The sequence below is a fragment of the Anabrus simplex genome, chromosome 4 (genome assembly GCF_040414725.1).
Source record: "Anabrus simplex isolate iqAnaSimp1 chromosome 4, ASM4041472v1, whole genome shotgun sequence".
In the NCBI taxonomy this organism is placed as follows: Eukaryota; Metazoa; Arthropoda; class Insecta; order Orthoptera; family Tettigoniidae; genus Anabrus; species Anabrus simplex.
Window position 1 is genome coordinate 368635239 of NC_090268.1, and position 14399 is coordinate 368649637.

At 43.5% G+C, this 14399-nt stretch overlaps 1 protein-coding gene across 1 annotated transcript in view; it reads right to left on the minus strand.

Annotated features, from left to right (window-relative positions):
* Positions 1-14399, minus strand: part of LOC136872280 (suppressor of lurcher protein 1-like) — a 339284-nt gene that overhangs the window by 114040 nt on the left and 210845 nt on the right. The window contains exon 4 of the mRNA XM_068227413.1: positions 5390-5546. Coding sequence (XP_068083514.1) covers positions 5390-5546 — 157 coding nt within the window. The remainder of the gene's footprint in view (positions 1-5389; positions 5547-14399) is intronic.

The following is a 14399-nucleotide window of genomic DNA, read 5'->3' on the forward strand; positions in this document are numbered from 1 at the left end:
CTTCCTGACGTCAAAGAACTCGGATTAAGAATCTGTCGAGAATCGGGGGTTTTACTGCTAGATTTTAAATCACGAACTATTGTTTTACTGCTGGATGCCCTTCCTGACTAAGATTTTAAATCGCAAGAATTTGTTTTAAGACTCAAGTCTTGTTATGTTTCTTTTCGTAATCTGCAAGTCTAAACAAGCATATCGCTGCACACTCTTGCCTTCGCGATGCGTGTTCGATAATTGTTTTCAACTAGTTGCCCTTCCTGACGTCAAAGAACTCGGATTAAGAATCTGTCGACAATCGGGGGTTTTACTGCTAGATTTTAAATCACGAACTATTGTTTTACTGCTGGATGCCCTTCCTGACTAAGATTTTAAATCGCAGAATTTGTTTTAAGACTCAAGTCTTGTTATGTTTCTTTTCGTAATCTGCAAGTCTAAACAAGCATATCGCTGCACACTCTTGCCTTCGCGATGCGTGTTCGATAATTGTTTTCAACTAGTTGCCCTTCCTGACGTCAAAGAACTCGGATTAAGAATCTGTCGAGAATCGGGGGTTTTACTGCTAGATTTTAAATCACGAACTATTGTTTTACTGCTGGATGCCCTTCCTGACTAAGATTTTAAATCGCAAGAATTTGTTTTAAGACTCAAGTCTTGTTATGTTTCTTTTCGTAATCTGCAAGTCTAAACAAGCATATCGCTGCACACTCTTGCCTTCGCGATGCGTGTTCGATAATTGTTTTCAACCGGTTGCCCTTCCTGACGTCAAAGAACTCGGATTAAGAATCTGTCGAGAATCGGGGGTTTTACTGCTAGATTTTAAATCACGAACTATTGTTTTACTGCTGGATGCCCTTCCTGACTAAGATTTTAAATCGCAAGAATTTGTTTTAAGACTCAAGTCTTGTTATGTTTCTTTTCGTAATCTGCAAGTCTAAACAAGCATATCGCTGCACACTCTTGCCTTCGCGATGCGTGTTCGATAATTGTTTTCAACTAGTTGCCCTTCCTGACGTCAAAGAACTCGGATTAAGAATCTGTCGAGAATCGGGGGTTTTACTGCTAGATTTTAAATCACGAACTATTGTTTTACTGCTGGATGCCCTTCCTGACTAAGATTTTAAATCGCAAGAATTTGTTTTAAGACTCAAGTCTTGTTATGTTTCTTTTCGTAATCTGCAAGTCTAAACAAGCATATCGCTGCACACTCTTGCCTTCGCGATGCGTGTTCGATAATTGTTTTCAACTAGTTGCCCTTCCTGACGTCAAAGAACTCGGATTAAGAATCTGTCGAGAATCGGGGGTTTTACTGCTAGATTTTAAATCACGAACTATTGTTTTACTGCTGGATGCCCTTCCTGACTAAGATTTTAAATCGCAAGAATTTGTTTTAAGACTCAAGTCTTGTTATGTTTCTTTTCGTAATCTGCAAGTCTAAACAAGCATATCGCTGCACACTCTTGCCTTCGCGATGCGTGTTCGATAAATGTTTTCAACTAGTTGCCCTTCCTGACGTCAAAGAACTCGGATTAAGAATCTGTCGAGAATCGGGGGTTTTACTGCTAGATTTTAAATCACGAACTATTGTTTTACTGCTGGATGCCCTTCCTGACTAAGATTTTAAATCGCAAGAATTTGTTTTAAGACTTCAAGTCTTGTTATGTTTCTTTTCGTAATCTGCAAGTCTAAACAAGCATATCGCTGCACACTCTTGCCTTCGCGATGCGTGTTCGATAATTGTTTTCAACTAGTTGCCCTTCCTGACGTCAAAGAACTCGGATTAAGAATCTGTCGACAATCGGGGGTTTTACTGCTAGATTTTAAATCACGAACTATTGTTTTACAGCTGGATGCCCTTCCTGACTAAGATTTTAAATCGCAAGAATTTGTTTTAAGACTCAAGTCTTGTTATGTTTCTTTTCGTAATCTGCAAGTCTAAACAAGCATATCGCTGCACACTCTTGCCTTCGCGATGCGTGTTCGATAATTGTTTTCAACTAGTTGCCCTTCCTGACGTCAAAGAACTCGGATTAAGAATCTGTCGAGAATCGAGGATTTACAGCTAGATGCTCGCCGGATACCCTTCCCGACGGCATAAGTTACCAGGATTTGAATCGCGGTATCCATCATTGTGTCTGACTTGCAAGCTCACGCGTATTATTTTTTGCTGAGATATCATGCTACTTCCGTTCGCCAGCTAGAGCGGAAACTCGCAGTACTGCGTCTATTTCATCTTACAACTTGGAGGAGACAACATGTGTACATATAATTTATGATCTTTCACCCTCCCTTAAAAAACATGTAAGTATCTCGGAACATTCTTATCCGTGTGTGTTGCAAATACTAAGCGAGTGAGCCGAGCGAGTTGGCTACGCAGTGTGCTTTCTTGATTTTCGTATGAGTGTATTCACAATTACTAAGCGTCTTAGCAGTGTGATGAACGAGTTAGCTACGCGGTATATATTTTTTTTCGTACTAAGCAAATCATTTGAAGTGTTAGTCCTGTTAGTTTCAATCTAAACAAAGGTATCCCTTAACATGTTGTACAGTGTTCGGTTCTACTAGTTTCGTGATCTGAACGCATCAATCAATGTTCTGATTACATGTTGTATCGAGTGCAGTGTTCAATTCTAGTCTTGTTATGTTTCAAGCTGATCTTCTTAGAACAAAGGTATCCCCTAACATGTTGTACAGTGTTCGGTTCTACTTGTTTCGTGATCTGAACACATCAATCATTGTTCTGATCGCATGTAACGACATCGAGTGCAGTGTTCAATTCTAGTCTTGTTATGTTTCAATCTAAACAAAGGTATCCCCTAACATGTTGTACAGCGTTCGATTCTACTTATGTAGTGTTCTGAACACACCAGACAATGTTTTAATCACATGTTGAAGTTAACGACATCGAGTACAGTGTTCGATTCTACTTATTTTGTGTTCTGAACACATCAATCAATCAATGTGCAGTGTTCAATTCTAGTCTTGTTATGTTTCAATCTAAACAAAGGTATCCCCTAATACAGCGTTCGATTCTACTTATGTAGTGTTCTGAACACACCACACAACGTTTTAATCACATGTTGTATCGAGTACAGTGTTCTGAACACATCAATCAATGTTCTGATCACATGTTGTATCGAGTACTGGCTGTCTCATAAGGAGCTATGTATAGCCGCCATCTTGCATCCGCCATCTTGCGCAAGCATCCTTAGGGCGTCTCTAGTCATGGATCCTTAAGCCGCCTCATAAGAGCAACCACCATCTCGCGCAAGCATCCCTCATAAGGAGCCTTGTATAACCGCCATCTTGCGCAAGCATCCCAAGGGCGTCTATGTATAGCGATCATCTTGCATAAGCACCTTTAAGGAGTCATGTATAGTCACCATCTTGTGCAATTAGCGTCGAGAGAGGACTGATGTAGAATTTTTCTTTTTAAATTATCCGCCACCACATAGAGTGTAGCACTGAGGTTTGCGATGTAAGATGGTGGATGACAGCTGCGCGTAGCACGTAGAATTTGCCGCCACCACATAGATGGCAGCACGGTGCTCTCTTGATTAAAGATGGCGGATGACAGCTAACAGAACTTTTCAAATTGCCCGCTACTACAGAGAGCAGCACGGTGCTCTGTTCATTAAAAGATGGCGGATGACAGGTGATGAAATTGCCTGCATGATAGCAGCACCGTGCTCTATTGATTAAAGATGGTGGATGATAGCTGTCATAAAAAGCACGTGGCTTTGTTTACTAAACAAGAGCACATAGATTTTTTCAAATTGCCGCCACCACATTTCAAAGGTATCTAGCTAAAGAGCGCAGCTCTGAGGTTTGTGATGCAAGATGGCGGATGACAGCTGTCAGAAAAAAGCACGTGAGTTTGTTTCCAAACAAGAGCATGTAGAATTTGCCGCCACCACATAGAGGGCAGCACGGTGCTCTCATGATTAAAGATGGCTGCTGTCACGTGGAATTGCCTGCCACCACAAAAGAGGGTAGCACGGTGCTCAAAGATGGCTGCTATCAAAAAGCATTTTTCAAATTATCCGCCACCACATTTCAAAGGTAAGTAGCTAAAGAGGGCACCACTGTGCTCTATAGATTAAAGATGGTGGATGACAGCTGTCAAAAAGCACGTGGATTTGTTTATCTCGCGCTAGTAAGGTTAAGTTGGTAGCACTAAGGTTTAAGCCCGTTAAGATGGCAGCACTGCGGATGACAGCTGTGACGAATTTACATCTACTACGATAAAGAGGGCAGCACTGTGCTCTATAGATTAAAGATGGCGGATGACAGCTGAAAAAAAGCACGTGAGTTTGTTTACTAAACAAGAGCACGTGGAATTTGTCGCCACCACATTTCAAAGGTAAGTAGCTAAAGAGGGCAGCACTGTGCTCTATAGATTAAAGATGGCAGATGGTAGCTGTCGAAAAAGCACGTGAGTTTGTTTCCAAACAAGAGCACGTGGAATTTTTCAATTTGCCGCCACCACATAGAGGGTAGCACTGTTCTCTCTGGATTAAAGATGGCTGCTTGTCGAAAAGCATTTTTCAAATTATCCGCCACCACATTTCAAAGGTAAGTAGCTAAAGAGGGCAGCACTGTGCTCAAAGATGGCGGATGACAGCTATCAAAAAAGCACGTGGCTGTCAAAAAGCACGTGGATTTGTTTATCTCGAGCTAGTGAGGTTAAGTTGGTAGCACTAAGGTTTAGGTCTGTCAAGATGGCAGCACTGCCGATGATAGGTGATGAAAGAGGGCAGCACGGTGCTCTGTAGTTTAAAGACGGCGGATGACAGCTGTCAAAAAAGCACGTGGCTGTCAAAAAGCACGTGGCTTTGTTTACCACACGCTAGTTAGGTTAAGTTGGTACTACTGAGGTTTAGGCCCGTCAAGATGGCAGTACTGAGATTAGCGATGCGTTGTTGTCTGTCAAAAAGCACGTGGCTGTCAAAAAGCACGTGGATTTGTTTATCTCGCACTAGTTAGGTTAAGTTGGCACTACTGAGGTTTAGGCCCGTCAAGATGGCAGTACTGAGGTTAGCGATGCGTTGTTGTCTGTCAAAAAGCACGTGGCTGTCAAAAAACACGTGGCTTTGTTTACCTCATGCTTGTTAGGTTAAGTTGGCGCTAGTGAGGTTTAGGCCCGTCAAGATGGCAGCAGTGAGGTTAGCGTTGCGTTGTTGTCGATGACAGCTGTCAAAAAGCACGTGGCTTTGTTTACTAATTCAAATCTCGCGCCAAAATTCAAATTTCCCGCCAAAATTCAAATTTCCCGCGGGCGGCGGAGGCGGCGGCGGAGGAGGCGGCGGAGGAGGCGTGCGGCGGAGGAGGCGCCAGAACTCTCCCATTATACTACTGGTACAGTAAATGTAAATAAATGTTTGTTGAGACTTACCTCCCACGGAATCTGTAGGCACATTTGATGTTTCGCGGGTAGCTGGATGGATACCGCGGGGAGTAGAAACGACCGTGAGTCAACGAGTAGTTACTGCTGATGAACTGATGGTCACACATGGTACCAGGTAGCTTTTGGCCGTCCGTCTGGAACATACCTGCAACACGTATTAAGATATTGAAACGTTTTGATTAATTTTACCTAAAATGTGTATTTTTGTCATATATTCAAGGCCCGATTTTTACTATTGTACAGAATTCTACAATCTATTTTAAACGTCATTTGTAATAACCAAGAAATAATTTCAATAATTAAAAAATTAATTAATTTCTAAGCAATGTCAATTTTCCGTGGTTTCCCATTTTCACACCAGGCAAATGCTGGGGCTGTACCTTAATTAAGGCCACGGCCGCTTCCTTCCCACTCCTAGCCCTTTCCTGTCCCGTCGTCGCCATAAGACCTATCTGTGTCGGTGCGACGTAAAGCAACTAGCAGAATAAGGTAAATCCCTGCCGCAGAGAGAGCGTGTCAGACTATTCAGGCGCTTCCTTGCTTGATGTGAAACCAGCTCAAAGGTGAATCACAACTTTAAAAGCTCGGGGGTCCCCTGGAGAAATGGAGGCCACGTGATACATGTCCAGGAAATGAGTATGTTCAAACAGGAGAAAAAAAAAACATTCTATGTACATTTCCAATAATAAAAAATGTTCATTTAAAAATTTCGCATAACCGTATACAATGCGTACGGGTTGACATTCGAACCGTACAGTTGGCAACGCTGACTCAGACGGACATACACACTCAGACCTCAAGGAGCCAGACATTATTTCAAATTCGTTAATATGGAACCTGTGAATGACAGATTGTCTATACTCACAATTAAATGCGCGAACAAAACCTACGCCCTAGTTAACGCACATGCTCCTACAAACGATAAGAACAAGTCTGATCCAGACGAAGTTGATAATTTCTGTGACCTACTGGATGAGAAATTAAACAAAATCCCCAAACACCATGTCAAGCTTCTTTTGGGTGACTTCAATGCCCAACTAGGTCGTGAACAGAAGTACAAGAAAGTTATAGGAAATTACCCTGCTCACAAAAGAACCAATCCCAACGGCAAAAGACTGGTGTCCATTTGCGAAAATCACAACCTGCAGGTCGTGTCGACCCACTTTCGCCATCTACCCAGAAAGCAAATGACTTGGCGTTCTCCCGTCCAAGCTCTCGAAGAGTTCCAAATTGATCATGTTGCAATCTCCAGGAGAAACAGCCCTGAGATTATGAATGTCAAGGTAAAGAAAGGCATCAATGTGGCCTCAGATCATTATATGTCTCTTATCAAATTCAAACCAATTCCCGCAAACACAAGGAAGACAACCAAACAGATCTCACGCTTCGACAATGATAAACTTCGACAAAGGGTCGAGGAGTTCCAGGAGAAGGCTAGACCAAATGACTGTGACTTTAACAACGCCAAAAGTCTCCTTGTTGAGGCCGCCAAAGACGTTGCAGAAATCAAAAGCAAAAAGCATGCCTGGTGGAATGGTACCTGCGAATCAGTCCTCCAAGAAAGACTCAATGCGTGGAAACAGTACTACTCTACGAAATCAGAAAATGATTGGGAAACCTACAAAACCCAACGTGCTCAAGCAGCTAGGGTGTTCAGAACTGAGAAACGTAAAAACGAAAAATCTCTCATTGAAAAGATAGAACAAAACTTTAGGAAGAATGAAAGCAGAGAGTACTACAGAGCCTTCAAACGCAAACTCACTGCCTATAAACCACCATCTCTATGCTTTGAGCGAAAAGACGGCACACTGGCGACGTCAAATGAAGAAAATTGCAGCATTTTGGCAGATTACTTCAAGAATTTACTTAATTGCTCTAAACCGCAAAGCGCCATTGAGACCAAGGAACCCTTACTCAGGTACCCAGATTCCAGACCACCCGACAGAGATGAAATCAAGCGCCACATTGCCCGTCTCAAAAATAACAAAGCGCCTGGGGAAGACTCAGTAGTAGCAGAACTATGGAAATATGCCCCAGAGGAATCACTTGATATCTTGCAAAAGCAAATAAAAGAAATTTGGAACAAGGAAACCCTACCCGAAGATTGGAAACTAGCTTTGATCCATCCATTACAGAAAAAAGGCAGCATGAAGAACATCAACAACTACAGAGGAATATCTTTGCTACCCGTGACTTACAAAATTCTATCACTTGCCATCCTGGAGCGTTTGGAAGCACAAGTCGAACATCAAATAGGTGAATACCAAGGAGGGTTCAGAAAAGGTCGCTCAACAGCTGAACAGATCCAAAATCTCAAAACGATCATCAGATATTGTACACTAAGGTCCAAGCAGTATGCGTACGACTCCATTGACCGGGAAGTCATGCTAAACTTCTTAAATGAATTTGGAGTTGATTTGAAACTGCTGGCATTAATTAGAGCCACCCTGACCGATACAAAATCCAAGGTGAAGTTCCACGGATGTCTCTCGCATTCCTTTGGCAGCAAAACAGGAGTCCGACAAGGTGATGGGCTATCCCCGATACTCTTCAACTGTGTTCTTGAAAAGATCATCAGAACCTGGCGGGTGAGATTACAGGAAACCAACTACAGTCCATTGAGAATAGGAACCAAATCCAAGGGGATCGAAACGGACTGCTTAGCATTTGCCGATTATATTGCTGTTCTCTCAAACGACATACAAACCGCTAGAGCTCAAGTTGAAATTTTAAAGGAAATTGCTGAACAAACTGGTTTGCAGATATCGTTTGAGAAAACAGAAGTAATGACTAACATCAAAGAGGCTCCACCAAAACTTCATACAAAATACGGGGACATCACCCGAGTAGACAAATTCAAATACCTGGGTGAGGTCATCATGAAAAATGGACTGGACAAGGAAGCACTTCAGGAGCGAGTACGCAAACTGGAAATAGCCTATCAAACATCCCGCACAATCTACAACAAAAAATGCCTTTCCCAAAACACCAAGATACGTCACTATGAAACAGTTCTGAAGCCAGTAGTTCTATATGCAGCCGAAACCCTGTCTCTAAATGCCAACAAAGGACTCCTTGAAGAACTGGAGAAAAGAGAACGCAAAATTGTGAGAGGAATCTTGGGATCAAAGTACAGAAATGGAATCCATCAAAAGAGATCCAACAAGGAAGTCTACAGCAAAATAGAGAATATTACCGACACAATCAGAAAAAGACGGGCACGATTTTACGGTCATCTGAAAAGAATGGACAGAAGAAAGTTAACTAAAGAAATCTTTCACTTTTTTGATTCAAACCCCAAAACTACAATTCCTTGGTTTAGAAATACCAAAGAAGACCTGCAAATGCTACATATCTCAGCTGAAGACGCCCTTAACAGAGATCTCTTCCGCAAGAAAATATTGACGAACGGGCTAAACCGAGACGAGCAACCGAAGAGAAGACACGGTGCCCCTTGGACAGAGGAGCGTAAGCAGGCCCAATCACAAAGAATGAGGGAAATTTGGGCTCTAAAAAAAGGCCAAGTTCAGTGTCAAATGCAACAAGACTTAACGTGGTCCTTGATGGCCCCAGCGAATTATATATATATAAAGCCACTATTTTCGTAGGCATTATATTTAGTGGGATGTTTTTGCGTCAAACCAAACCAAACCAAACCAAACCAAACCCCATGGCACTAAAGCCCTTGAAGGGCCTTGGCCTACCAAGCGACCGCTGCTCAGCCCGAAGGGCTGCAGATTACGAGGTGTCATGTGGTTAGCACGACGAACCCTCTCGGCCGTTATTCTTGGCTTTCTAGACCGGGGCCGCTATCTCACCGTCAGACAGCTTCTCAATTCTAATCACGTAGGCTGAGTGGACCTCGAACCAGCCCTCAGGTCCAGGTAAAAATCCCTGACCTGGCCGGGAATCGAACCCGGGGCCTCCGGGTGAGAGGCAGGCACGCTACGCCTACACCACGGGGCCGGCATTTTTGCATCACACAGCATAATTATTTTTATCTCACATTTAGTAGCTTTATTGTGGAAAGACCGAATTTGAAACAACGAAATGTTTCGTGGTTGAAGGATCTGGCTATGGACATGAGTAATTAATTCGTGATCAAAGAAAGTCATCTTCTAGACGTGTGGAAGGACCGACAGAAACTATACTCACGTGGATGTGGTTATCAGCAAAGGAAAACGTGGCGGATTCTTCCAGGAGAACATACCAGCAAACAAATTGATGAAAGACCACACAGGACTATCCTTTGTCGAATGGAGAGAGGCCATCACGACGGCAAATATTTGTTCTGTCCACTCGGTGTCAGGCAGGTCTCAGGGCAATAACCTTTCTGGGCGCTATCACGGAGACCACGATGCATTTACACGTATCTTTAGCGCCTGTCCATACGGGGAGGTGCTGAAGAATCACTGTCTTCAAATAATACGGCACAAGATGTGATGTGTCCCGTAGATTGCAATTAATTTGCACATCTTCCGAAAGACTTACACGTCCCGTGCTACGAAACGTTTGTTGAATGTCTTTGGGATTACTGTTTGTGACTGTAATCAGATGTACCGTACACATTTAGTAATATCAGCTGATGAGCGGAAAATCTACTCAATTTTGTTCCGATCTGAAGTGTAGAATTTAATTTGTATTGTTGAAATTTAATTTGAAATAAGATAAGAATGATATGTTTCAAGTAAAGCAAATACAGACGTACTAAGATAGACAACAGTTTATTTACTCATATTAAAGATTTTTGCAAAAAGTGTTTTATTTTAAACTCATTCACTCAAAATAATCATTTATTTAAATATGATTCGTTTAGAAAAAGTTTTGCCCCTACTTTGCACCATATGTTGTGAACCTGCGTGTATTTGGAAATGGCGCAAGTGTAAAGTATTGAGCGTGAGGAAAGGAATATTAAGGACGACACAAACACCCAGTTCCCTGCCCAGGGATAATAATCATTTACAATTAAAAACCCCTGACCCGGCCGGGAATCGAACTTAGGGCCGCCGGGTGACAGGCGAACGCATTGCCTCCTACACCGCGGGCTCGGTCACAAAAATTTTAATACCTTCCATGACATTCAAAAATAAATATTTTTTCTTTGTTAATCCGTTTACTGTTCAGCGTTAGTGTCTCCCTTGGACTCAGCGAGGGATCTCACCTCTACCACCTCAAGGGCAGTGTCCTGGACCTTGAGACTTTGGATCGGGAGAGGGTGACCAGATCGGAAGGGATAGACAAGGAAGAGAGAAAGAAGCGACCGTGGCCTGAAGTTAGGTACCATCCAGGAATTTGCCCGGAGGAGAAGTGGGACATCGCCGAAAACCAGTTTGAGAATGTCTAAGGTGGGAATCGAACCCCCTCTACTCAATTGACCTCCCGAGGCTGAGTACACCCCGTTCCAGCTCTCGTACTACTTTTCAAATTTCGGTGCAGAGCCGGGAATCGAACCCGGGCCTTCGAGGGTTGCAGCTAATCACACTAACAACTACACTACAGAGACGGGCAAAAACGGAGGAAAAAAGAAAAGAAGTATTAATTTTTAAAGATCAAAATTTGAACGAAGCATTTGATGGTTACAAAATAAAATAAAAATGTTCATATTTTGATAAGTATTATTACATACGTCGAAAGTGCCATGACTTCTATTGAAAATGAGTTTCTACTCCCTTAGTTTTGTCAATGACCGACCTCCTTCCTAACGCGAGAAAGAAGATGGTCGACTGTTCCTTGACTGCCTCTGATAATGAACCAAAGGGTTGTGCATGTACCTTGCACGACACAGTAGCCTCTAGCAACAGACCGAATCGTAAAAATAAGATCGTCGTATCAGCATGTTTATATCAGTTGATTATATAAAGCACCCGATGAGATTAGGATGTCACCTTAAGCGACGTGGTGTAGTAGGATTTGAAAGTAACGAAGTTATGGTATGGAGACATAAAACGGGTAGAGTTGGAAAACGCTGGTTAATGTACCTTAGATGTGGTTTGTAGACAACTGAGCAACAACGTTTCCCACACAGCTCCGTGGGATAAGCACTTAGATGCTAGCACATTCATCGTCTTCTAGGGTTTAGAATTCCACCACACAGAAGAGGTTTCATTCTCAATCGAAACTTCCACGATTAAGCGTAGGCCTGGTGGTGCCACACTGAACCGAAAGCTGCCCTTATCCAGTTGGTGTATGTCCAAGAATTCTTCGCTACCAAACGAGTTTGCTGCGCTGTTCAGATCACGTAGCTGTGAGCTTGTTTTCGGGAGGTGGTGGGTATTAATCCCACCGTCGGTAGCCTTAAAAATGATTTTCCGTGGTTTCACATTTTCACCGTGGACGAATTCTGGGGTTGTTACTTAATTAAAGCCATCGTTGAATTCCTCTTAGACCGAACCCCTTCCCATCCTTTCCAAGTGTTTGTACATGTTGCACCACTAGGAAGAAAGTATTTCGCTGTGTTCAGCAGACAGGTAGATTCATATGTTTCTCATCTACGCTAAAATACGATTAGGCATACCCCAGGCACAACGTCCTTACCAGCAGAGATTCTCAGGTAGACGTAAACTGATTGTAAACTTTTGGCTTATCGAAAGACTTTCGTGTACAAGAACGTCACTATCTCGAATACCTCCTGTTAGAGAGACATCCATGATGTCTGCTACTACTGATGTTTTGTAAATATCTGGGATGATCTCTGCACTAATACACGGACAGTGGGACAACAGATTAACATCAGCCAGTCGTCCGTAACGTGGATCTTGCATTCCAAACTCCTATAGCCTGCATCTTCACTATGAATGAGATTTCGATGGTTGATTGAATTCTGTGAATAGATACTCATATGAGTGGTGTGAATGAATCTATAGTCGTGCTATCATCTCGCACGGGGAGAGAAGGTCGTGAATACGCTCAGTTCTGGAAGCATCTGTTGGATTGTGGTCGGGAGTTCGGCGTGTTGTTTATGGACACTCCGGATATTTCTCCCATTTGGGCAGTACTACCGTACGCGCACCTTTTAGCGAAACATGGACACCCTAGTGCTGAATAGGTCGACCTCGGGTATCTTCAAGATTCGTATTGGCAACCTTTGAAACACAAACTATGAATCGCTTATCATCGCTGTGCGACATCTGGCGTACACTTCACGTACTCGTACTCTTGTTGTTTACACAGCAAAGCCAAACTATAGAATTCATGCTGGGAACAAGTTTCGCATCGAGAAATGTTATATAATGTTATATAAAGTGTGTATGACACAGTTGTTGGCTTAAGATAATAAAGGTTTAGAAAATTCATATCGATCGATCGTATTATCGATTCAATTCAGATTTCATTTTCATTCAGTTGGCAGTATAACCGGAACCGTGAGAGCTCCCTCCTTCCTCCACCCTCCGTGCAAAGAAATATCGATAAAAGGTGTGCGGACTATACACTGTCACCAGAACACACGACGTGCTTGTCACCAGTTCTTTACCTTTCCGCCAGACCAAAGATCCCAGCAGCTAACAGTAACTATATACCCTTCACCCAATGAGCTACCACGTTAGCTAGAGAATGTGCCACTAAAGGAACGTGTAATCTTGCGGTTTCAACACAGCAGTCGTCTCCAGTCAGCTGAATGCTATGTATGCTGCGGTAGCGTTAAGGTTAGCTCTATAAGCTGCCGTCCTCAGAGGTCTGAATGCGATTCCTGGTATTGCCAGATATGTAAGAATGACAGGAGGGCAGGCACATCCAGTTCACTTTCATTGGGGGTGTGCCTGCTGCAACATCTTGAAGATACGATTTTACTTCTTTGATACTTGAATACTACGCATCCTGGGAGACGTACAGAACCATTCCGTTCATTGTCTTATAGTCATGATTTTAGCCTGCGATATTTGGAATATTCGAGACCACCCGGTAGATCCTTGTATACTGATTTATTACATGAGAGAAGTGGAGTGTGAGCAGTTCTCGTGGGAAGAAAGCAGCTATGTAATTATGAAGTTTCCAGAATCTCATAAGATAAATTTATAACCCAGCGAAGCTCTTTAATCTAGGCAGAGGACGCCAAACACTTCACCTATGTAGCGTGCCAACAAAGGTTTTGGAGCGAAGAAAAAAATTAATTTATATCTTTGAGGACAGAATAGATGCATTTGTGTTGATGAGAAAATTGCAACCTCCGTAATAGGCACGAGATTTTGATATGCGGCATGAGCATAGTGAGAAGTGCATAAGGGAGATAAGTACTTGGCGCGCATTATGCATGCAAGCCGCGAGCGGGAGAACGTCGCGGGTAAATCGTTAGCGTGGGTAAGCGAGCCGTATTATACACTGACTGACAGAGCAAATGCAACACCAAGAAGGAGTGGTCAGAACTTTATGCCAATTGCAGGGTAGACTGACGTCACTGAGGTATGCTCATGATGTGAAATGCGCCGCTGTGCTGCGCACGTAGCGAACGATAAATGGGACACGGCGTTGGCGAATGGCCCACTTCGTACCGTGATTTCTCAGCCGACAGTCATTGTGGAACGTGTTGTCGTGTGCCACAGGACACGTGTATAGCTAAGAATGCCAGCCCGCCGTCAACGGAGGCATTTCCAGCAGACAGACGACTTTACGAGGGGTATGGTGATCGGGCTGAGAAGGGCAGGTTGGTCGCTTCGTCAAATCGCAGCCGATACCCATAGGGATGTGTCCACGGTGCAGCTCCTGTGGCGAAGATGGTTGGCGCAGGGACATGTGGCACGTGCGAGGGGTCCAGGCGCAGACCGAGTGACGTCAGCACGCGAGGATCGGCGCATCCGCCGCCAAGCGGTGGCAGCCCCGCACGCCACGTCAACCGCCATTCTTCAGCATGTGCAAGACACCCTGGCTGTTCCAATATCGACCAGAACAATTTCCCGTCGATTGGTTGAAGGAGGCCTGCACTCCCGGCGACCGCTCAGAAGACTACCATTGACTCCACAGCATAGACGTGCACGCCTGGCATGGTGCCGGGCTAGAGCGACTT